Source organism: Mauremys mutica, chromosome 14, assembly GCF_020497125.1.
Source record: "Mauremys mutica isolate MM-2020 ecotype Southern chromosome 14, ASM2049712v1, whole genome shotgun sequence".
Taxonomy (NCBI): domain Eukaryota; kingdom Metazoa; phylum Chordata; order Testudines; family Geoemydidae; genus Mauremys; species Mauremys mutica.
Window position 1 is genome coordinate 26739459 of NC_059085.1, and position 23803 is coordinate 26763261.

The 23803-nt window shown below is 42.0% G+C and overlaps 1 protein-coding gene across 6 annotated transcripts in view; it reads left to right on the forward strand.

Moving 5' to 3' along the window:
- TDRD12 (tudor domain containing 12) overlaps positions 1-23803 on the forward strand; it is a 246959-nt gene that overhangs the window by 11301 nt on the left and 211855 nt on the right. For 5 of the 6 annotated variants that reach the window (XM_044987027.1, XM_044987024.1, XM_044987022.1 and 2 more), the window contains exons 6-13: positions 724-843; positions 2005-2060; positions 4870-4955; positions 7011-7209; positions 9289-9368; positions 14708-14784; positions 19820-19877; positions 21283-21387. In XM_044987027.1, the coding sequence (XP_044842962.1) occupies positions 724-843; positions 2005-2060; positions 4870-4955; positions 7011-7209; positions 9289-9368; positions 14708-14784; positions 19820-19877; positions 21283-21387 (781 nt within the window). The remainder of the gene's footprint in view (positions 1-723; positions 844-2004; positions 2061-4869; positions 4956-7010; positions 7210-9288; positions 9369-14707; positions 14785-19819; positions 19878-21282; positions 21388-23803) is intronic. The other variant, XM_044987025.1, reaches the window with a different exon arrangement.

The following is a 23803-nucleotide window of genomic DNA, read 5'->3' on the forward strand; positions in this document are numbered from 1 at the left end:
CTACCCCGATCTAAACTATGTTTTGCATTTGGACTTTTTAGTTATTTCCTAAAGAAAAACGGAGTCTCCTTGCTTGGTAACCATTTAAAATATATTGATTTGCAACTAAATATAGCCTTTATACTAAATTTGGTGCTCCTTTTTCCTAACTAGATGGATACGCTACATGTATACACATTTATTTGAGCAATTATATAGCTTAATTTACATTTATTCAGATTCTTAATTTTTACTTCATTATGTTAGAAAATGGTGAATGATAATTTTTGTATTTGTGTGTCAAGCTCTATTTGGAAGGAAATTCAGTTAAAATGCACAAAAACATTTAATTTTTTTAATGAATAAAACTACCATAAATGTGCTGGATACAGAAGAAAAAATATTTACCAAAACATGTTTTGCATTTAAACCTAACTTCTTATTAATCAAAGGAAGTATTATTTGTAGGTTTGTAAACTGAACTGATTATTTTTAGTCACTGTGTCCCTTCAAGATTTTAGAACTAAGATCTTATCCTCTCACACACAGTTATTATTCTTAGACTGGAAGAAGAAAACAAGATTTCCTGCTTTTTCAACTGCCAATTGGTTTCTTAACACTGTGTTGTCATCTGCAGTGGGGTGGGACATGGGAGCGCTGCTGTGCCCTAGAATGTGTAGTAAATAGAGTTTTGTATAAGGTTGCTACATCTAATTATGTTTAAAACTTTTTTTCACTGTTAAGCATTCGGGTTGCAGTGGAAGCATTTATGCAACTCCCATATAGAGCGAAAAAGTTTAGACTGTACTGCACAAAGCCAGTCACGTTGCGTATAGATTTCTGTGAAGATGCTGCAGAAATAGTGTAAGTATGGCTTGAGAGAAATGCAGTGTACTGTATGCAAAATTAGTAATACATTTTCTACTTAAATGCACAGCTTAATTGTGAAAAAAAGAAATTAATTTTTATAATCCACCTTTTGATAGTTTTTTTTTCCTCCTTAGTAGGGTCTTTGGGATTGCTATTGGATTTTGGCATTGCTATATGTCTGTACCACTTGTGCAATGGCTGCTATTTTTTTCAGTTGCAAAGGACTGGATAGGATTCCTTTGTGAGAGAGCTTGTTCTTGAGTAGTAAAAACACTTCAGTTCCTGGTGGCTTTGGGCGTGATCATGTGCCCAAAGCTCTGAATGACTGAAGTAGCACAGGATAAGGTTCCTGCTTAGCAAATGATCAACAGCAGGAAACCAACTCAGTATAAAGTACTAACACAAGGCTGACCCAAGTGGTTTGTTTGGTAGTATTCTGTTTGGTTTGGTTGGGAAGAGGGAATATATGTAACTTAAGTTACATTATATGTGTATCAGGTGGTGTGATGGGCCATCTGTATAGGAAGTAGGAGGTGATAAGGCATTCACAACTTAAATAAGGAGCTATTAAATGGTGTGCTTTTTTAATTTTTTTAGACCCTTAAAATATTTTAACAAGGATTCATGTTGCATTAAATTGTGGACTCTGTAGGAGACTTTTGTCACACCTGTTAAACATTATTTCACATTTATTTAATTAAAAGTAATTAATGTGCTCTTACAATTTAATTGCCTGTTCTGTTTTTTGGAGACTAACTTTCCTTCAGTTTCTTTGAGGGTATAGACCAACGTGTTTTGTCTTTTACTAATATACAATCAATGGACAGAATTGTGTTCAGCAATTCTAAATCAGTAATGTGCAATTCCTCTTGATGGCAGAGCTGGAAAACGTAGCTGTGATCAACTAGACTGAACTCATGCACAGTGTAGTAAACTTCTTAAAGTATTCCTATTATATTGTATCTAATCTGTTCTTTGTTTTTTCCAGTGATGGTGCTTCCACTGCCATCCTTGGTAGTATGCTATAATTGATTTAGCTGTTAAAATATTTTTCATAATTTCATTCAAGTGTTCTACCATATAAAATAGCGTTGTGTGAAAAATCACCTGTTTTGTGCTACAGTGAGATAATTGATCTTGTTTATATCTTTCTAGACCTGCAAAGAGATGGGACAGCGCTGCTATTCAGTACTTCCAAAACCTTCTAAAAGGTAAAGAAAAATACAGTTAAAACCAAGAATGTTGTGGAAATGACACAGAGAAATCAAAATGAACAGCTGGTTAACTTGTTATAGGAAGCGTTACAATTTTGTCCTGTCTGCCTCTCTAGTTGGGCATCAGTCTGTTATAAAAGGACCCGAATCCTGGGCCTTGAATGTTTCTAAGCTCTGCTGGAAACTAGGCTGACCGTGTCAGGATTAGTCTGGTTAGTGATTGGTTGCTGTTCCTAGCTCTAGGGGCCTGAGGCATACTCCTGGGTGCAATGCCCATTTCAACCCCCTTCTTGCGAAGTAGGACCTCATAGTCTGGCTGCCTTAGACCCCAGAACCAGTGACACAGCCCTCCTGAGCTCCCAGACAGTTAGGCACATATCCCTAGAGTCCAACTGGCCATGGGAGCTTTGGTTTCTCAGTTAATCCCTTCAGGGACAACGTGACAGGAAGGCAAGGAACACAGGTTTAGCAAAGCAAGTTCTCAACACACACACACTTAACAAAGCACATGAGTTACAGATCTCTGGAAAATTAAGACAGTCGTGAATGTAGTCCCCCAGTCTCATCTCATCCCTACTGAGAGTCCTGAAGTCTGGTCTATGTCCTTAGGTCTTGCAGCCCTGTTGGTCTTCCCTTTGTATAGCGTGGTCTGCTTGCATGTGGTGGTGGGCGACCTCTTTCTTAGCAATGCAGCCATCTTTTTAAACTTTCCCATGTGCTCCTGGCTGAGGAACTGCAGCCCTTTTATTGAACTCATGGATAGGCTGGTAGTTGAGAGACAGGGTTGATGACCCTTAACAGTTCTCTTGTTAACCCTCTGTTAGGGTGTCCCACACCATAGCATGAGCACACATTGACCAAACTAGGCTGACCGTGTCAGGATTAGTCTGGTTTTCTGCACCACCTTGGTGTCATGTGATAACTCAATTTGGAGATTACAATGCAAAGTGAACGTCGCAGTAAAGGTTACAATCCAAAATGGTGTTCACAGTGTGACACAGACATATCCCTAGTCTGTCACTGGAAATAATACAAACCTAGTAATTGATGTGCTAGAAAAAGGCAATAATAAAAGGCTTTCGAGTGTTTTAGGCAATCAGTGGAGATTTTGGTATCTACTAGTATAAATTAGGGCTGTCGATTTAATCGCAGTTAACTCGCACGATTAACGCAAAAAAAAATCTCAATAAAAATGAGTCGTGATTAATCACACTTTTAATTGCGCTGTTAAACAGTAGAATACCAATTGAAATTTATTAAATAGTTTTGGATGCTTTTCTACATTTTCAAATATATTGATTTCAATTACGACACAGAATACAAAGTGTAAAGTGCTCACTTTATATTATTTATTATTACAAATATTCGCATTGTAAAAATGATAAAATAGTGTTTTTCAATTCACCTCATACAAGTACCATAATGCAATATCTTTATCATGAAAGTGCAACTTAAAAAACAAATGTAGATTTTTTTTTGTTACATAACTGCACTCAAAAAAACCAAAACAATGAACTTTAGCTACAAGTCCACTCAGTCCAACTTCTTGTTCAGCCAATCGCTAAGACAAACAAGTTTGTTTACATTTAGAGGAGATACTGCTGCTTGCTTCTTATTTACAGCGTCACCTGAAAGTGAGACCAGGCATTTACATGGCACTTTTGTAGCTGGCATTGCAAGGAATTTACGTGCCAGATAAACTAAACATTCATATGCCCCTTCGTGCTTCCATGTGCCTTGGGATGGTGGTTGAAACATGAAGGGACATATGAATCTTCAGCGCATCTGACATGTAAATATCTTGCAATGCCAACTACAACTGTGCCATGCAAACACCTGGTGTCGCTTTCAGGATAACGTTATAAACAAGAAGTGGGCAGCATTATCTCCTGCAAATGTGAACAAACTTGTTTGTCTGAGGGATTGGCTGAAAAAGAAGTAGGATGGAATGGACATGCAGGTTCTAAAATTTTTCATTGTTTTATTTTTGAGTGCAGTTGTTGTTTTGTACATAATTCTACATTTGTAAGTGCAACTTTTATGTTAAAGAGATTGCACTACATTATTTGTATTAGGTGAATTGAAAAAAACTTTTTTTTTACGGTGCAAATATTTGTAATAAAATAATATAAAGTGAGCACTTTACACTTTGTATTCTGTGTTGTAATTGAAATCAATATATTTGAAAATGTAGAAAACATAAAAAATATTTAAATAAATGGTATTCTATTCTTTAACAGTGCGATTAATTTTTTTAATTGCACGATTAATCGCGATTGATTTTTTTTTTTAATTGCTTGGCAGCCCCAGTATAAATAATGGATTAGTTACAGTTGATATACAGTATTGGGCGAAGGCCACTCTGAAGTTATTCAGGCTCTGAAAGGAAGTAAATTACGTGCAATAGCATCCTTGTGGGAAGATAGTTGTGCGTATAATAGAGATGCCTTGAGGGACTAAAACTTCTCTGTTCCAAATTTATAGTACAGATTGTGATCCATCAGTTATCTTATTTGGATACATGGACATATTTCTGATTAGATTTAGTTTACAAAATTAGTACGAAACCAATTAATATATTGCAAAAACATGGCTGCAGTTAGGTTTCAGCTGAAGTTTTTGACTCTGCTACGATATGGCAGTCCTTTAAATACACCTATGTATACGTCTTAATGAAATTGCTTTAATCCTAGTATAGAAAGAAGCAATGACAACATTGGAAGAAATCTATGATGGGGAATTAGTTAGGTATTGAATATTTTTCCTCCTTTAATGTTTTTTGGTGCTTCTGTTTTATTACATTTAGGAACCACCCAGATTGAGGCGAAGTTATGTGCTATAGAAGATGACAATTTTGATGTTTATCTTTATGTAACAATAAAAGATGAAAAGGTAAAGTATCTCACACTTACAAATCTGTCCATCTGCAGATCTATGCTCATACAGTATTTTGCAAGTCGCTGTGGTCACATTAGTATGTGATCAGTTTATTGAGAATCAAGTGTTTTTAATTCTGGATGAGCTACAGTAATAACTTCTGTCAGTTATTGTAAAAGCTAAAATTAAGGATTTAATGGGGCTTTTATTGTAAGTCCCTGGTGCTCATAGCTCCCTGAAAAGTTTTTAATTCTTTGTTTCAGTGCAAAAATCCTTCAGGCATTTTTGGTTTATAGGAGAGTGAATGAAGTGCAGTTTTCAGAACTGTAAGAATACACCTCTACTCCGATATAACACGAATTAGGATATAATGCGATAAAGCAGTGCTCCTGGGGGGCGGGCTGCGCACTCCGGTGGATCAAAGCAAGTTTGATTTAACGTGGTTTCACCTATAACGTGGTAAGATTTTTTGGCTCCCGAGGACAGCGTTATATCGAGGTAGAGATGTATTTTGTTTATCAGTTATGCCAAAAATGGCTAACTTGGGAAAAACACTTACAGTTTTACATGGAATAGTTTTGAACATGTAGCCCCTTTGTGGTTTTGTGTGTGTAGGGTGGGGAAGGAAATACTTAACTTTTAAATAATTGTTCAAATGAGCATCTGCCTCTTTATGAATCAAAATGCATAGTTTCTGACCTGGCTTGATACTTCATGGGGCTACTACTGAAACAGAGTGCAGGAGGGAAAATTGTAAATGTGTGATTGATATACACAAAGTGTTCCAATGTGATGTCTTTTTGGGAGGCCAAACAGGTTCTTCTAAAATAAAATGTTGGCTCTCTGACTGTTTGCCCATTCTTTAGAAATTTAACCTTTTTTTAGGTACCTTTTGTGCTGCCTTTAGTGCTGGTTTTTTTAAATCATGCTTGTCATTTATAATGGGAGTGCATGATTTTCTTAGTGTGGACATTGGGTTGTTCAAGGACAGCAATTTAGAAGGAATCCAAAATTCTGTTCATTACTATTGTGCTACTCAATAAACTACCTGAAACTCCAGCTTCTTAAAAAAAAATTCCCAAGAACAACAAAGAACATGTGCTCAAAGTAGAGTTTACCTAGATGAGAATACTTCTCTCATTAACTTCAATGGGAATTGGAGCTCTCAGTAACTGAGAGAATCAGTCTGCTGCTGTTTAGGTGTCTAAATATGAATGTCAGTATCTGAATTATGTACCCATGTTGGCCTTAAGTACTTTCCATGCTGTCTGTTTTCACTTACTTTAGACTGCTAACCTGTTAAGTTAAACCACAAACTTGCAATAGCTTTAAGTCCACTGCTTTGCAACAGTAACCCTCTATGTGACAAGAGAGGTGAGTTGGCTTTTTGGCAGATTCTCCTGAGTTTGCATATTCTTGCATGTATTCATCATAATATTTGCTTACATTAATGACTAAAATATATTTTTTACTATTTTGGTTACCAAGGTAAAGCTGAATGAATGAGCTGGATTACATTCCCTCTTGTGCACTTTCAAATAATTGCTTGTTAATTTCCAATTAGTTATGTCTGAGCAATATCATTGAAACCAATGGAGGCTGTGGTAGTAACTAGTGATGACATTTGAAGACAGCAGGGTTGCACAGACATAGTTTGGCCTGCCATTGCTGTTAGTGATGTATGAGAAGGAAAGAAATCAGCTTGACTTTCCAGTCACAATGAGCTTTCAGGGCTCACAGAAGAAAACCATTGTATGTGGACTGAGCACATTTGCTGCAGAATTTAGTGAGTGACAGTAAGCATGAATCCCATAATGTTATTTTTGCAAAGTTAATTTTCAGAGTAGAACTGCACTCTAAAGCGCCAACATGCTAACTACTAGAAATGAATTTCCCTTTTTGTTTAGCTGTTAAAAGGATATTCTGCTGAAAATGTCCACAAATAGACCTTTGCTCATTTTCATTGCTATGCTGTGGCATGCAAATCTTTAACTCTATTCCAAATATGCATTGTGAATTTTCAATTGATTACCTTTTTGTACTTCATGTTTAGGAAATGTTGTTTTGTAGGTATGTGTTAATGATGATCTCGTTGCAAAGAACTTTGCTCGTTATGTGATGACCAAAGAAAACACAGTTAATTCTGCCAAAAGTCAAAAGCCGTGGTCCTCATTAAGTCTGAAGTCATCTCCAGAGAAAGTGATCAGTCCTGCACTTGCTCTTTGGCCAATGTTAATGCAGGGGAAGGTACACAATAATCTTGAAACAAGTGAGTACAATGTATACTTACCCCTTCTGACGCTCAATATAGTTTCCAAAAAATGGAGTGGGACGTTAACTCTGCACTATATTGACATAACTTATGTGTTGGTTGCACTGGGTGACATAATTTCTATTCCAAAAACCACTCTTTTCACCTGAACACAACTCAGTCCCCTTGTTAATTCTAGTGAAATAGTAGCAGTCTTCTAGGTTTAAAAGTTTGCAGGATCTTGTTCCCGAGATCAGGAAATGGGCACTTTGTATTTCTAGTATAATGTGAGGTGTTCAGGTCTCTTTTTAGGCTACATGTGTTTACAGTCCAAAGACACTAGAATCTTCAGGAGCACAAGTGATAGAATGTTATATGAAATACATGCAGGGCCATCTGCTTAAAAAATGTGGAAGTTTGATAATGCACAAAGTTTACATAACAAAAATCCTTGGATAACTGTCTTCAACAGTAACTGTTTTTCCAACTTCAGCTTTTTCTTTTTGTCCCATTTCTCTGTCTGCCTTACCAGTTTCCAGCTTTTGCTGTCTCTCCCCTTGTCTTCGTTACTAGTTTCACTGATTACCTTTGGAGGAGGAAGTCCTGGGACCTTGCTGACTTATATCATAAGTTGGTTCATTCTTTTCTCTGCTCTCCTGAAACCATCACTGTTCAATAATCCTATCTTGTGCTTCTGTTTCTTGCAACTCTTCATCACTCTGATTTCTGCACAAACTTTCTTGTCTTCACTTTTAAGGCCCTTTGTGGCCTGTTGTTGCCAGAAACTGGGACTGGATGACAGGGGATGCATCACTCGATAAATTGCCTTGTTCTCTTCATTCCCTGTAAAGCATCTGGTACCAGTCACTGACAGAAGATAGGATATTGGGCTAGATGTACCATTGGTCTGAGCCAGTATGGCCATTCTTATGTCCTACCTCATCTCTTATTCACAGTTGCAATGTTGATTTCTGCTTCAGCTCTCCTAGTCTTGATTGCGCCTAACCATTGATTGCACTGAAATTGTTCACTACTAGTAGTAGCTAAATAACTTTAGAATTTTGTAATATTTTTAAAATAAAGGTTAATATGTTCAAGTATTTATACTGTAAATATTACTATTGGCAATTTTAAGTGAAGGGGAGCTGTGGAAGCTAAGCTCCTGTAAATATCAGACCCTCTAGAGCAGGGATCAGCAACCTTTGGCACATGGCCCATCAGAGTAATCTGCTGGCGGGCCGTGAGATAGTTTGTTTATGTTGACAGTCAGCAGGCACGGCCCCCTGCAGCTCCCAGTGGCTGCGGTTCACTGTTCCCGGCCAATGGGAACTGCAGGAAGTGGCACAGGCCTCAGGGACATGCTGGCCACTGCTTCCAGCAACTCCCATTGGCTGGGAACAACAAACCACAGCCACTGGGAGCTGCGGGGAGCCATGCCTGCGGATGGTCAACATAAATAAAATGTCTTGCAGCCCACCAGCGGATTACTCTGATGGGTTGTGTGCCAAAGGTTGCAGACCCCTGCTCTAGAGTATATCTACATTGCAATTAAAGACCCGCAGCTGGCCCGTGCCAGTGACTTGGGGTCATGGGGCTCAGGCTAAGGGGCAGTTTAATTGCAGTGAAGAGATCTGGGCCTGGAATGGTGCCCAGGCTGTAGGACTCTGGGAGGTAGGAGGGTCCTAAAGCTCAGGCTGCAGCCCAAGCCTGGATGTCTATACTGCAGTTATACAGCCCCTTAGCTTGAGCCCCGCGAGCCCAAGTAATCTGGCATGGGCCAACCACAGGTTTTTTATTGCAGTGTAGACATGGTGGTCCAAAATTTTTAAAAGTGCATGCACTGCCCTGTGGATACTATACAAGCTTTAGAAGTATGCACACTCTTCATAGAAGTAGCTAAATGTCTTTAAGATTTTATACAATTAATTAGGAAATTTTGCTTTTTGAGTTTCTTTATAGCTTTATAGCCCTGTTATAGACCATGTATGGTTTCATATACATATGGTGATTTTTAATAATAAAAACAAAAATATATTTTGAGAGCTATTATAGTAGCTGTAGTTGTGGTTGTAAAGTATAATCATATGCGTCCTCTAGGTGGTGGTGCTTCTAATTCTTTTCTTGAAAAGACATGCAGAAAAATTGCTGCACCTGCTTTTAATGGAAAAACTGAGTCTGTAAGTATTGCATGCCATCTTTCAAAAATAACTTGAAATTAAAATTTGCATAAAATGTGTTGATGTTCAGAAGTGCTCTTTAATGTAAAGTTCATTTATTTCCTCTGCAGTTGCTTATATTAGTGCTAAATTAATACCGTGCCAGATAAATTACATAAAATCATAGAAATGTAGGTCTGTAAAGGACCTAGAGTAGTCAAGTCCAGTCCCTTGCTCTGTTGACAGCACCAAGTAAACTGAGACCATCCCTGGCAGGTGTTAGTCCAACATGTTTTTAAAAAGCCTCCAATGATGGGGATTCCACAAACTCCCTTGGAAGCCTATTCCAGAGTTTAACTACTGCTATAGTTAGTTAGAATTTTTTTTCCTAATATCTAACAAAAATCTCCTTTGCTGCAGATTGAACACATTACCACTTATCCTACTTTCAATGGACATGGAGAACAAGTGATCACTGTCCCCTTTGTAGCTTCCCTTAACATATCTGAAAGGTAGTTATCAGGCCCTTCTCAGTCTTCTTTTCTCAAGAGTAAACATGCCTAGTAGTCTTAACATTTCCTTATAGGTCAGGTATTCTAAACCTTTTACCATTTTGTTGCTTTCCTCTGGACTCTCTCCAATTTGTCCACAGCTTTCCTAAAGTGTGGCACCCAGAATTATACACAGTTTTCCAGCTGAAGCCTCACCAGTGCTGAGTAGGGCGGGACAGTTTACTTCCCTGGTCTTACATATAACTCTTGTTAATATCCTCCAGAATATTAGTCTTTTTTGCAGCTGCATCACATTGTTGACTCATATTCAATTTGTGATCTACGGTAACATCTAGATCCTTTTCAGTAGTACTACTGCCTAACCAGTTATTTCCCATTTTGTAGTTATGCATTTGATTTTCCCTTCTTACGTGAAATACTTTGCACTTATCTTTATTGAATTTCTTCTTGTTGAATCCAGAGCCTTTCTCCAATTTGTCAAGGTTGTTTTGAATTCTAATCCTACCCTCCAAAGTGTTTGCAACTTCTTGCAGCTTGGTGTCATCTGCAAATTTTATAAGCATACTCTCCATTCCATTATAATGAAAATACTGAATGATTTGTAATGTAACACAGTGAAGACTACAGCACCTAATACATTATATATAGTAGTAGCTTGAATAATTGTATCTCAAACCAACATTCAAATTTTCCCCAAATCAGAGTTTTTGGAGGGCTGGCTTGCTTGAATCTTCAGCTGTTTTACACTTGTCAAGAGAGGGGTCTCTAGGCTCATAGACTCTGTCACTTGAACTTCTGTTTGTATGTACATACACAGTCTGTTTCCCTGTGCATGTGCAGCCATGAAGTTGTAGCACACATTTGAAAATTTGATGTGAAATGGCAGTCAAGGGTAAGGAACAGAGTTAAAAGGGTGCTAATTTATTCTGTCAGAAAAACTTCTACTTGCTACCCCGATAGGTAGCATATTACAGCACTTCATGCGTAATCAGTTTCACTGTTTCTTTATATAGTCAGTCTGTTTACATAAGAACATAAGAACATAAGAGAGGCCGTACCGGGTCAGACCAAAGGTCCATCTAGCCCAGTATCTGTCTACCGACAGTGGCCAATGCCAGGTGCCCCAGAGGGAGTGAATCTAACAGGCAATGATCAAGTGATCTCTCTCCTGCCATCCATCTCCATCCTCTGACGAACAGAGGCTAGGGACACCATTCTTACCCATTCTGGCTAATAGCCATTTATGGACTTAGCCACCATGAATTTATCCAGTCCCCTTTTAAACATTGTTATAGTCCTAGCCTTCACAACCTCCTCAGGTAAGGAGTTCCACAAGTTGACTGTGCGCTGCGTGAAGAAGAACTTCCTTTTATTTGTTTTAAACCTGCTGCCTATTAATTTCATTTGGTGACCCCTAGTTCTTTTATTATGGGAATAAGTAAATAACTTTTCCTTATCCAATTTCTCAACATCACTCATGATTTTATATACCTCTATCATGTCCCCCCTTAGTCTTCTCTTTTCCAAGCTGAAGAGTCCTAGCCTCTTTAATCTTTCCTCGTATGGGACCCTCTCTAAACCCCTAATCATTTTTGTTGCCCTTTTCTGAACCTTTTCTAGTGCTAGAATATCTTTTTTGAGGTGAGGAGACCACATCTGTACACAGTATTCGAGATGTGGGCGAACCATGGATTTATATAAGGGCAATAATATATTCTCAGTCTTATTCTCTATCCCCTTTTTTAATGATTCCTAACATCCTATTTGCTTTTTTGACCGCCTCTGCACACTGCGTGGACATCTTCAGGGAACTATCCACGATGACGCCAAGATCTTTTTCCTGACTAGTTGTAGCTAAGTTAGCCCCCATCATGTTGTATGTATAGTTGGGGTTATTTTTTCCAATGTGCATTACTTTACATTTATCCACATTAAATTTCATTTGCCATTTTGTTGCCCAATCACTTAGTTTTGTGAGATCTTTTTGAAGTTCTTCACAATCTGCTTTGGTCTTAACTATCTTGAGAAGTTTAGTATCATCTGCAAACTTGGCCACCTCACTGTTTACCCCTTTCTCCAGATCATTTATGAATAAATTGAATAGGATTGGTCCGAGGACTGACCCTTGGGGAACACCACTAGTTACACCTCTCCATTCTGAGAATTTACCATTAATTCCTACCCTTTGTTCCCTGTCCTTTAACCAGTTCTCAATCCATGAAAGGACCTTCCCTTTTATCCCATGACAGCTTAATTTACGTAAGAGCCTTTGGTGAGGGACCTTGTCAAAGGCTTTCTGGAAATCCAAGTACACTATGTCCACCGGATCTCCCTTGTCCACATGTTTGTTGACCCCTTCAAAGAATTCTAATTGATTAGTAAGACACGATTTCCCTTTACAGAAACCATGTTGACTATTGCTCAAGAGTTTGTTTATCTATGTGTCTGACAATTTTATTCTTTACTATTGTTTCAACTAATTTGCCCAGTACCGACGTTAGACTTACTGGTCTGTAATTGCCAGGATCACCCCTAGAGCCCTTTTTAAATATTGGCGTTACATTAGCTAACTTCCAGTCATTGGGTACCGAAGCCGATTTAAAGGACAGGTTACAAACCTTAGTTAATAGTTCCGCAACTTCACATTTGAGTTCTTTCAGAACTCTTGGGTGAATGCCATCTGGTCCCGGTGACTTGTTAATGTTGAGTTTATCAATTAATTCCAAAACCTCCTCTAGTGACACTTCAATCTGTGACAGTTCCTCAGATTTGTCACCTACAAAAGCCAGCTCAGGTTTGGGAATCTCCCTAACATCCTCAGCCGTGAAGACTGAAGCAAAGAATCCATTTAGTTTCTCCGCAATGACTTTATCGTCTTTAAGCGCTCCTTTTGTATTTTGATCATCAAGGGGCCCCACTGGTTGTTTAGCAGGCTTCCTGCTTCTGATGTACTTAAAAAACATTTTATTATTAGCTTTGGAGTTTTTGGCTAGCCGTTCTTCAAACTCCTCTTTGGCTTTTCTTATTACACTCTTGCACTTAAGTTGGCAGTGTTTGTGCTCCTTTCTATTTGTCTCACTAGGATTTGACTTCCACTTTTTAAAGGAAGTCTTTTTATCTCTCACTGCTTCTTTTACATGGTTGTTAAGCCACGGTGGCTTTTTTAGTTCTTTTACTGTTTTTCTTAATTTGGGGTATACATTGAAGTTGGGCCTCTATTATGGTGTCTTTAAAAAGGGCCCATGCAACTTGCAAGGATTTCACTGTACCTTTTAACTTTTGTCTGTCTAACCCCCTCATTTTTGTATAGTTCCCCCTTTTGAAATTAAATGCCACAGTGTTGGGCAGTTGTGTTCTTCCCACCACAGGGATGTTGAATGCTATTGTATTATGGTCACTATTTCCAAGCGGTCCTGCTATAGTTACCTCTTGGACCAGCTCCTGCGCTCCACTCAGGATTAAATCTAGAGTTGCCTCTCCCCTTGTGGGTTCCTGTACCAGCTGCTCCATGAAGCAGTCATTTAAAGTATCGAGAAATTTTATCTCTGCATTTCGTCCTGAAGTGAAATGTTCCCAGTCAATATGGGGATAATTGAAATCCCCCACTATTATTGGGTTCTTAATTTTGATAGCCTCTCTAATTTCCCTTAGCATTTCATCATCACTATTACTGTCCTGGTCAGGTGGTCGATAATAGATCCCTAATGTTATATTTTTACTAGAGCATGAAATTTCTATCCATAGAGACTCTATGGAACATGTGGATTCGCTTACGATTTTTACTTCATTTGAATCTACACTTTCTTTCACATATAGTGCCACTCCTCCCCCTGCACGACCTGTTCTGTCCTTCCGATATATTTTGTACCCCGGAATGATTGTGTCCCATTGGTTGCTCTCAGTCCACCAGGTTTCTGTGATGCCTATTATATCTATATCCTCCTTTATCACAAGGCACTCTAGTTCACCCATCTTATTATTTAGACTTCTGGCATTTGTGTACAAGCACTTTAAAAACTTGTCCCTGTTTATTAGCCTGCCTTTTTCTGATGTGCCAGATTCTTTTTTATGTGACTGTTTATTATCTGATCCGGCCCTTACATTATACTTTTCAGTCCTCTGCTTCTGACTATAACCTGGAGATTCTCTATCATCAGACTCTCCCCTAGGAGAAGTCTGTGTCCGATCCACACGCTCCTCTGCAGCAGTCGGCTTTCCCCCATCTCCTAGTTTAAAAACTGCTCTCAGAGCTCTACTGCTCTGTTTCCCTTGTTCTTTTGTGTGGATCTTTCATACAGTATCATGGGAAAGTACTTTAAAATAGGATAATTTGATTTTAAAGCCACAAAAATACTCAGGGGATTTGAGGACAGGCATCCCATTTTGTGAAGCCACCTATACTTTGGGTGAGTATGTCCTTTTAAGGCTGGTGATGGTATGATAACTGATTAATTTCTAGATTATTTGGTGTTTAAGCTTTTTTAACTGCAATAGTGTGAATGTCTAATTTTTTAAAATATCTTCAGTGTTCTGATAATGTTGGTGTGAATTATTAATCTGTTTGCATCTTCTCTTAATTCTGAAACAAATTATTTCTGTTGCTTTTCTAAATCTATTGTCTGTTCTAGTCTTTCAAAAATGTGAAATTAACTTTGTCTTGTCTTACTGTGGCTGTTATTGGTTAATTGCAGCTTTTGTTTTTTTTAGCTGGAAGTGCTTGTGGTCTTGCATTAGAAACAAAACCAATCTTATCATGCGTAATTTTTCACACGGAATAATGATTTTCTAAAACGCTTTTCCTCAGGGCACTGACAACATATGTATCTATTTTTTGTCTTGTTTTGTTAGGCTGTCAGAGCAACTGTGGGTTTCTCTTTTAAAGAAAATATAAATATTTCTGCACAGCCTACTGTGCGGGTAAACAGGTATGATTCAAATATTCTTGTCTTTTTTCTTAATTAACAGTTTTTGTATGTAACAATAATACAAATCCCGAAGTGTTTTCAGCCAATGTTTTGAGGCCATTAAAAGAGAACTTAGCTTTTTTGGGGATTTGTTGATAGTGGTGGTTCATATTTGGAGTAAAACTAGTGGTTACATTCAGTGATGAGCTGCCAAAATCTTAACAACGGGTTCCCTATAAAAAGTTCTGATTTAACAACGGGTTCCCTATAAAAAGTTCTGATTTAAGGGATGTGCGACAGCATGTATTTTTTGTACCAATAGGGTTACCATACGTCCATATTTTCCCAGGAGGTGATTAAGAACCGAAAAGCCTGACATGTCCAGGAAAATACAGATGTATTTTAACCCTACCTAAAGTTCTTTTTTAAAAAGATGGGGCTGAACTAGAAATGAGCTCCGTTTCACATGTGTGGGTGGTGATCAGGGACAGTCTCAATTTTTGGGTCTTTTTCTTATATAGGCTCCTATTACCCCTCACCCCCGTCCCGATTTTTCACACTTGCTGTCTGGTCACTCTAGGGTGTGCACATGTGTGGGTCCCAGCTGCTCCCTGCCCCCCCTCATTAAAGCAGGTGTGCAGGGTTACTGCCCTGGGAACTGCAGGGCACCAGTGGATGTGGGGCTGGCTGCAGATAGGGGCGTGGGGCAGGGCTAGCTGGAGGCAGGGAGTGACACGGGCTGGCTGTGGGCAGGTGATGCAGACGGGCGGGCTGCGGGTGGCTGCGGGCGGCTGTGGGCAGAGGCTGGCTGCAGGCAGGGGGTGGCTGTGGCAGGGGCTGCAGGCAGAGGCTGGCTGCGGGCAGGGGGTGACTGTGGCAGGGGCTGCAGGCAGAGGCTGGCTGCGGGCAGAGGGTGGCTGTGGGCAGGGGCTGGCTGCGGGTGGCTGTGGGCAGGGGCTGGCTGCGGGTGGCTGTGGGCAGGGGGTGGGGCAGAGGGCGGCTGTGGGCAGGGGCTGGCTGCGGCTGGCTGGGGGCAGGGGCTGGCTGCGGGCAGAGGGGAGCAGGGGGCGGCTGGGGGCAGGGGGTGGGGCAGGGGGTGGCTGCGGGTGGCTGGGGGCAGGGGGTGGCTGGGGGCAGAGGGTGGGCAGGGGCTGGCTGGGGGCAGGGGCTGGCTCGGGGCAGGGGCAGGCAGGGGGGTCGCTGGGGGCAGGGGCTGGCGGGGGCCGGGGCGGGCTGGGGGTCGCTGGGGGCAGAGGGTGGGCAGGGGCTGGCAGGGGGCTGGCTGGGGGCAGGGGCTGGCTGGGGGTCGCTGGGGGCAGAGGGGGGGCAGGGGCTGGCTGGGGGTCGCTGGGGGCAGAGGGTGGGCAGGGGCTGGCAGGGGGCTGGCTGGGGGCAGAGGGTGGGCAGGGGCTGGCAGGGGGCTGGCTGGGGGCAGGGGGCTGGCTGGGGGCAGGGGCTGGCTGCGGGCAGAGGGGAGCAGGGGGGGGCAGGGGGTGGCTGCGGGTGGCTGGGGGCAGGGGGTGGCTGGGGGCAGAGGGTGGGCAGGGGCTGGCTGGGGGCAGGGGCTGGCTGGGGGGTCGCTGGGGGCAGGGGCTGGCTGGGGCAGGGGCTGGCTGGGGGTCGCTGGGGGCAGAGGGTGGGCAGGGGCTGGCAGGGGGCTGGCTGGGGGCAGGGGCTGGCTGGGGACAGGGGCTGGCTGGGGGGTCGCTGGGGGCAGGGGCTGGCTGGGGGCTGGCTGGGGGCAGGGGCTGGCTGGGGGCTGGCTGGGGACAGGGGCTGGCTGGGGACAGGGGCTGGCTGGGGGTCGCTGGGGCCGGGGGGTGGCTGTGGCAGGGGCTGGCTGGGGGTGGCTGGGGGCAGCTGGGGGCAGGGGCTGGCTGGGGGCAGGGAAGGCGGGGGAGGGGCGCAGATACTCACCCGGGGGGGGCTGGGAGCAGCAGGACGCAGCCGGGGACTTACGGGGCAGCAGCGGGAGCCCCAGGGCCAGAGGTCCAAAGAGCAGGAGCAGCCAAAGGGCCAGGAGGCAGCTCACATGGCTCTCGCAGCAAAGCGCAGCGCCCCCCGGCGGCCGGGAGGAGGAATTACAGGCTTCCCAGGCAGAGCCCGTCAAAGCTTCCCTCGCAGGGAAGCTAGTTAACAAGCAGTTCTAAAACCGCTTCTAAATTTAACAACGGGTTTGCGCGAACCGGTGCGAACCGGCTCCAGCTCACCCCTGGTTACATTTAAACAGCGAGAATTAGGGTACGTCTACACTACGGGATTATTCCGAATTTACATAAACCGTTTTAGCAAAACAGATTGTATAAAATCGAGTGTGCGCGGCCACACTAAACACATTAAATCGGTGGTGTGCGTCCATGGTCCGAGGCTAGCGTCGATTTCTGGAGCATTGCACTGTGGGTAGCTATTCCGTAGCTATCCCATAGTTCCCGCAGCCTCCCCCGCCCCTTGGAATTTCCGGGTTGAGATCCCAGTGCCTGATGGGGCAAAAATCATTGTCGCGGGTGGTTCTGGGTAAATGTCGTCAGTCACTCCTTCCGCTGGGAAAGCAACGGCAGACAAGCATTTCGTGCCTTTTTTCCCTGGATTTCCCTGGCAGATGCCATAGCATGCCAATCATGGAGCCTGTTTAGCCTTTTGTGACTATCACCGTATGTGTACTAGATGCCGCTCACAGAGGCGATTCAGCAGCGCTACACAGCAGCATGCTTTTGCTTTTGCATGATAGCAGAGATGGTTACCAGCCATATTGCACCATCTACCATACCATAAATTGGTAATAAGATGATCGTGGCTACCAGTCCTTTTGCACTGCACCATTTGCTGCTGTCGTAAGTGCCCCTGGCTGAGATCAGCCAGGGGCGCAAAAGCCAAAATTGGGAATGACTCCCTGAGTCAATCCCTCCTTTTTGGTATCTAAAAATAGAATCAGTCCTGCCTAGAATATGGGCAAGTGTACTAGAGAACCACTGTATCATAGAACCAGAGAGCACAGCTGCTCTGTGTCAGATCCTGCAGAAATTATGAGCTGTATGCTATTCACAGGAGGTGCTCCTGCAACAACCCCACCTGTTGATTCCGTTCTTCCCCCAGCCTTCCTGGGCTACCATAGCATTGTCCCCCCACTTGTGTGATGAAGTAATAAAGAATGCAGGAATAAGACACAGTGACTTGTTAGTGAGAAATGAGTGGAAGGCAGCCTCCAGCTGCTATGATAGTCCAGACAGGACAGTAAGGAGTGTGGAGGAGAGGAGCCCAGCATCCCTCTGCTAGTCCAGGGGCAATTGAATCTTTTCTTTACACATGAAGGGTGGGGGCTGATGGAGCTCAGCCCCCTGTTGCTATGATGACGATGGTTATCAGCCATACTGTACCATCTACCATGAAAAATTAGGACCAGGTGCCCTTGATTGACCTTACCGATGCTAGTCGGCATGGTTACCAGTCCTTTTGCACTGCCCCATGTGCCAATAGGCTGATGATGAGGACGGATACCAGTCATATTGCACCATCAGCCACCCATGGCGTGGCGGGAGCAAGGATGTTGGTGTTGAGTGCTGCAGCATCGCGTCTATCTGCAGCATTCAGTAAAGATAGGGTGACATGTAAAAGAGTCAAGAGAGGATTGTTTTCCCTTTCACTTCTGGGGGTGGGTGGGGGGGTGCGTAAATTGCCTAGCTATGCCCTGACCCACCACGGACACTGTGTTTGACCCTAGAAGCATTTGGAGCTCAGCCAAGAATGCAAATGCTTTTCAGAGACTGCAGGAACTGTGGGATAGCTTGAGTCCTCCAGTCCATGAGCGTCCATTTGATTCTTTGGCTTTCCGTTACGCTTGTCACGCAGCAGTGCGCTGAGTCCCTGCTATGGCATCTGTCTGGAGATTTTTTAAAAATGATTTTGAATTTCATCTTCTGTAACGGAGCGCTGATAGAACAGATTTGCCTGCCCTTACAGCGATCACATCCGCATGGTCCATGCGGGAGCTCTTTCTTTATTTTGATTTTTAACTGCATCACCACACGTGCTGATCGGAGCTCCACGCTGGGCAAACAGGAAATATTCAAAAGTTCGCGGGGCTTTTCCTGTCTACCTGGCCACTGCATCCGAGTTCAGATTGCTGTCCAGAGCGGTCAGTGGTGCACTGTGGGATACCGCCCAGAGGCCAATACCGTCGATCTGCGGCCACACTAACCCTAATCTGATATGGTAATACCGATATTAGCGCTACTCCTCTCGTTAGGGAGGAGTACAGAAACCGGTTTAAAGTGCCTTTTATACCGATATAAAGGGCCTCTCAGTGTGGACTGGTGTGGCGTTAAATCGGTTTTACGCTCCTAAAACCGGTTTAAACGCCTAGTGTAGACCAGGCCTTAGATGCAGTTTAGCTAGTCAAACATCAACTAAGTGTAAATATTGGCATTTCTCATTTATTAGCTGAAATTTCAGTCTTTTGTAACAAAGGGTTTTTGTATACCTCTGTAAATTCATGCAATAATTTTTATTCTAGTGCCTTAAATGAAAATATAATTAAAAAACAACTATAGGAGATAAAGACCACAACGAAAAAAGTGGCTCTGTGAAGTATATTTCCCCCCTTATTCCTTTTAAATACTTAGCAAGTGCATGAAAAGAAAGCTAAATGAGTGAAATTGGCAGTTGAAGCCAGACTCGGTCGGTTGTTTCCCTTTTTGAAATTTCAAAACCCCTTTTTCTTGGATTAAGTTTGATTTAGTTCTCTGTATCCTGAGAAATTAGCTATTGAGATTTGAGTGATGGTTTCCTTAACTGATTGTTATAGGTCAAAGGCAAGTATTAAATTCTGAACATCTTGATTTATTATTAACAACAATTTCTGTTTTCTTGTGAATTTCTGCAGTTCTTTAAAGGGAATCTAAAGTCTTTGCATACATGCTAGACATTTGAAATATTTCACAGCATACTAATGTGTATATATACTAATTTTAAGTGAAGTTAAAAACTGGTTGTGATGGTGTTTGGAAAAGGACATCACTGTTTCATACGTGTTGGATTTAATACTTGAACGCTTTTTCAGACTCCTGCAGTTTTTGAATCCTGATCCTTTGAAAACTGATAATCATTATGAACAGCAGGTACTTCTAAAACTTAACTTTATATTTTTATTGTATAAAGTTCACTACTAAGCTCTTTATGGCCTTGTAATTGTACATTGTTTGTTCTCAAATGAGTCCTATTTTAAAATAAACTTTTTATAAGAAAGTATTTAATATAATAGGACACAAGAATGGCTTTATCATTAGACAAGATATGTATAATCATGCCCTCATATTCAGAACCCTAATTATTAGCATTTATCTTGGCATTCATACTGTTTTCTGTGTAATTGAAATGTGATCATCTTTTATAATTGTGTAGATTTGCTCTAGGTAGATGTGATTCAGATAGACTTATTGGAGCAACTTCTGGAATTCACATATGCTTTTTTGGTTATTTTATATCTGAAAAAAATTACATGTGCAGACATTTTACGTATATTCCAAAGAGCATAATTTTTAGCCAAAGTTTGTCTTAAAAATTAATCTTAGTTCATCATTCTAAAATATACTGAATTTTTAGAGTTTTCTATTTGAATATCAACTTTTAATGACTAAGGATTGTTACTTTAGGAAGTTTCAGCAAAGAATTCACTGGTGCTTACCTGGAGACAATATGGTAAAACTTTTTGTATCAGAGTTCTTGTAAATCCCATTTCAAAGTGGGAGAGCAAGTTGATCTGTACCCTAGAGTGTCATCTTAAATAAAATATTTTTAAAAGTACAGACCCCTAGGCTATTAGTGACAGTTGTATTTGAATGGACAACATGGGGGCTGTCCATTAACTGCTCTGTCAGATTTGTGCTCAGATGTTCCTGTAAACCATAACTAAGAGCAGCCAGAATCTGTGTAGTGGATGGAAGAAGAAAATGAGATATTTCCAGTTAAGAGGAAGAAATCTTCATTTTCGTTAGGAAAACAAACAAGGAGACTTCGTTTGTTAGCCTAGATTTTTAATATGTTGACAACTTTTTTGGTTTTTGTTTGTTTTTGTTTTTAGTTCACAATCTAACAAAAACAATCATGCAAGGTCACTGAGTCTACATGGTTTAATAAAGGTGTGCAGATTTTTGGCAAATTATTAAAAAAAAAATAGGATTTTCAAAAATTGCCTCTGCACATTCCCATTTTCATTATGCATGCCATTATCTCTCAGCTTTGAAACCATATAGAAATGAAATGCCCATTGGGGTAATGCAACTATTCAGCAGAACATTTAAGTCTGAGCGCATGAAAAATGTATGCAGAGTCCCACTTTCTTTGGTGAGCTATACTAGTGGGAATAGGCAGAAGCACTTAAACTGGCAAGTAGCTTTTCTTACTCGTAATTCCTTTCCTTAAAATTTACTCTTTGGCCACTTTAGTGGGGTAGCATAGGAAATAAAAACTTTTTAGTACATATTTTTTTTGTTAGTGTTTTCTAAATGATGTGTGTACTTTCAGGAGTTTCAAAAGATCAATACAGAAAAACCTCCCATTGTTCTCAGCAACAAAATAGAGCCATGTTCAGTTCTTGAAACAACACCACTTTTGGTAGATCTGAAAAAGGTAATATTAACATTTATTGTTTGATACCCTGAATGTATTAAAGGATGGTTCTGATGCCCCAGCACACTCCTCAAATATTAAAGGACTCCATTTTTTTTTAAAGAGGGGCAGGAGTGAACAGCAAGTGTGTTCATTTAAAAAAAAAATTAATACTACTTTGAGACTCAGTTCTCAAATTTCCAGCCCCTGCCTCTATTTCTTGGTGGAGGCGAGAGCTTGGAGATTGCTTATTTTATGATACAGATGGAAGAAACAGAGAATTGCTCAGACAATGAACTGGGAGAACCTCCCAGCCTCTTTGGGAACCTCTGTATGGGAAAAGGGTATTCGCCTATGTGTGTCTCATACAAGAGGCATAGAGGGGAATACATCTGTATGTATTCCTTGTGATTAACCTAGTTTCCCAGGAATCTGGCTCTCCGTTTTGGGGGCCAAAACCAGCAATAAGCAGGAGATGGATGGGGGAAGGTGCTGATGACAGTAGTGTCTTTTTCTCAGAATTTAGAATGGGAGAGGATGGAATCTTTTATTACCTGAGTGCCCTAGCTACTACTTTTAACACAGAGATCCTTCATTTCATGGCTTCCATTTTCACTTCATCCACTGATTACTTCAGGGTAATCTTGAATGTGTTCAGGTGAGATTCAGATCCCGTTATTGAGGATATTATCTCAACAAATCCTTCAATGACTGGATGTTAAGGGTCAGTTTGGTTTTTTTGTGAAGTGGACAAAAGCTATTAAATACACCCAGATTATTATTTCATTCAACACCAACTATATCCAAGAGAAGTATATGGAGCTGTTTGAATTTTTCATAGCAGGTCAGTCTCCTCACTGATTTTACTTTGGCTTATTTGATCAGAAGGATCTCATTGATGGTAGCTGGCCTCAGAATGGTTCCTGAGCAGTGGTTCTTCAAGTAATGTCCCCATGGATGCTACGCTTGCAGGTGTGGCAGCACCTGGGATTGAATATCTTCATCAACAATGCCCGTTGGACCACACATGTGCACCTCCCCCTCTTGCACTGTAAGCGGGACGTGTATATAACACTGTACAGTCCGACCGCCCTCAGTTCCTTCTCTGCCGCCTTTGGTCTGGGATGGAATCCACAGCAGGGTCCGCTTCTCCTGTTCCCTCAGTAGCTAGTGCCTTACCTGTTAGTTGTAGCGTAGTTAGTGCTGCTACTTCTCCTTTCTTCAATCTAAAAAAACACATTTTTTTGTTTTAACTTTTACCTTTACAGCTATTTCAGTAGCTTAGGTTTTCATTTTCCCACCCTTCCAGGCCAGGAAGCTTTGTTCCCTCACCCTTATGCCCAGATGCCGAGGGTATAAGAGGTATGCCCCTCTGGGGCCGGTTTCTTGGGAATGGACAGCAACCCACAGTGTATTTGCTGTCTGGGAGAGAGACATGTCCCACAAAAGTGTCCCAATGCCATGGCATAACAGCCAGAGCCAGAAAAGACTGAGACATTTGGTTAAAATTTCTCCTCATGGAGAAATCACTGTGACCTGTGTCGGACCCGGACCCAGACTCCGCTCCTGTGAGGCCCTCACACTCTGCCAGTTCGTCTGCTGATCCTCATTCCCCATGTCTCTTGAAGAGAAGTCATCTCTTCTGACAAGAAGAAATGGGCTTCCTCCTCACACTCAGAGGCACAGTCTGCAAGAACACCATCCTCTGCAAGGTCAGTTGCCTCAGCATCCTCTGACAGGGGACATAGATCCAGGGCCTGTACAAGTACTTCCTGTACTGGAATGAAGAAATGGTCTAAAGACCCTAACCAAGCAGACCTACAGCCCTCGGCACTGTCTCAGCTCTGGAGACTGAGACAGGCCAGCTTCAGGAGCTATGGCACTGGTAAAATTGCTGGCACTGGCATCCTTTTCGACACTGATGAAGCCCTCAGTACCATTGAAACTGTTAGTACCCGCCAAGTCATTAGTGCTGGCCAAGTCTCTTGCTCCATCTAATGACTCTTCAGTGGAACACATTCCTCCTTCGGCACCAAGTCTTACACCAGCACCAGTGATGTTTTTTTCCCCTCCACAAGACTTCAGATACCTAAAGACCTGCTGGTATCTGACACTCCTGAATCACCTATCCTCAGATATGACCTCCTCCCTCTTCCAACCTTCCCTCCAGTCTCATGATACTCCTTTTTTTTCTCCCCTGAGGATGGCACCTCCCTTCACCAGCGATAAGGAGGAAGAGGAGGGTTCCATCACACCCTTGTCTATCATACAAGTGCCACCTCCTCATCCTCACTATGCACAATCTACATCTGGTCCACAATCTTGGTACAGACCACCATGGATGCATCCACATGTTCCACTCCCCCCACAGTGGCTATATTGGGACCCTGGGACCATGTACAGGGCACAGTTCGGGGAACCTCCCATGGAGCAAAGC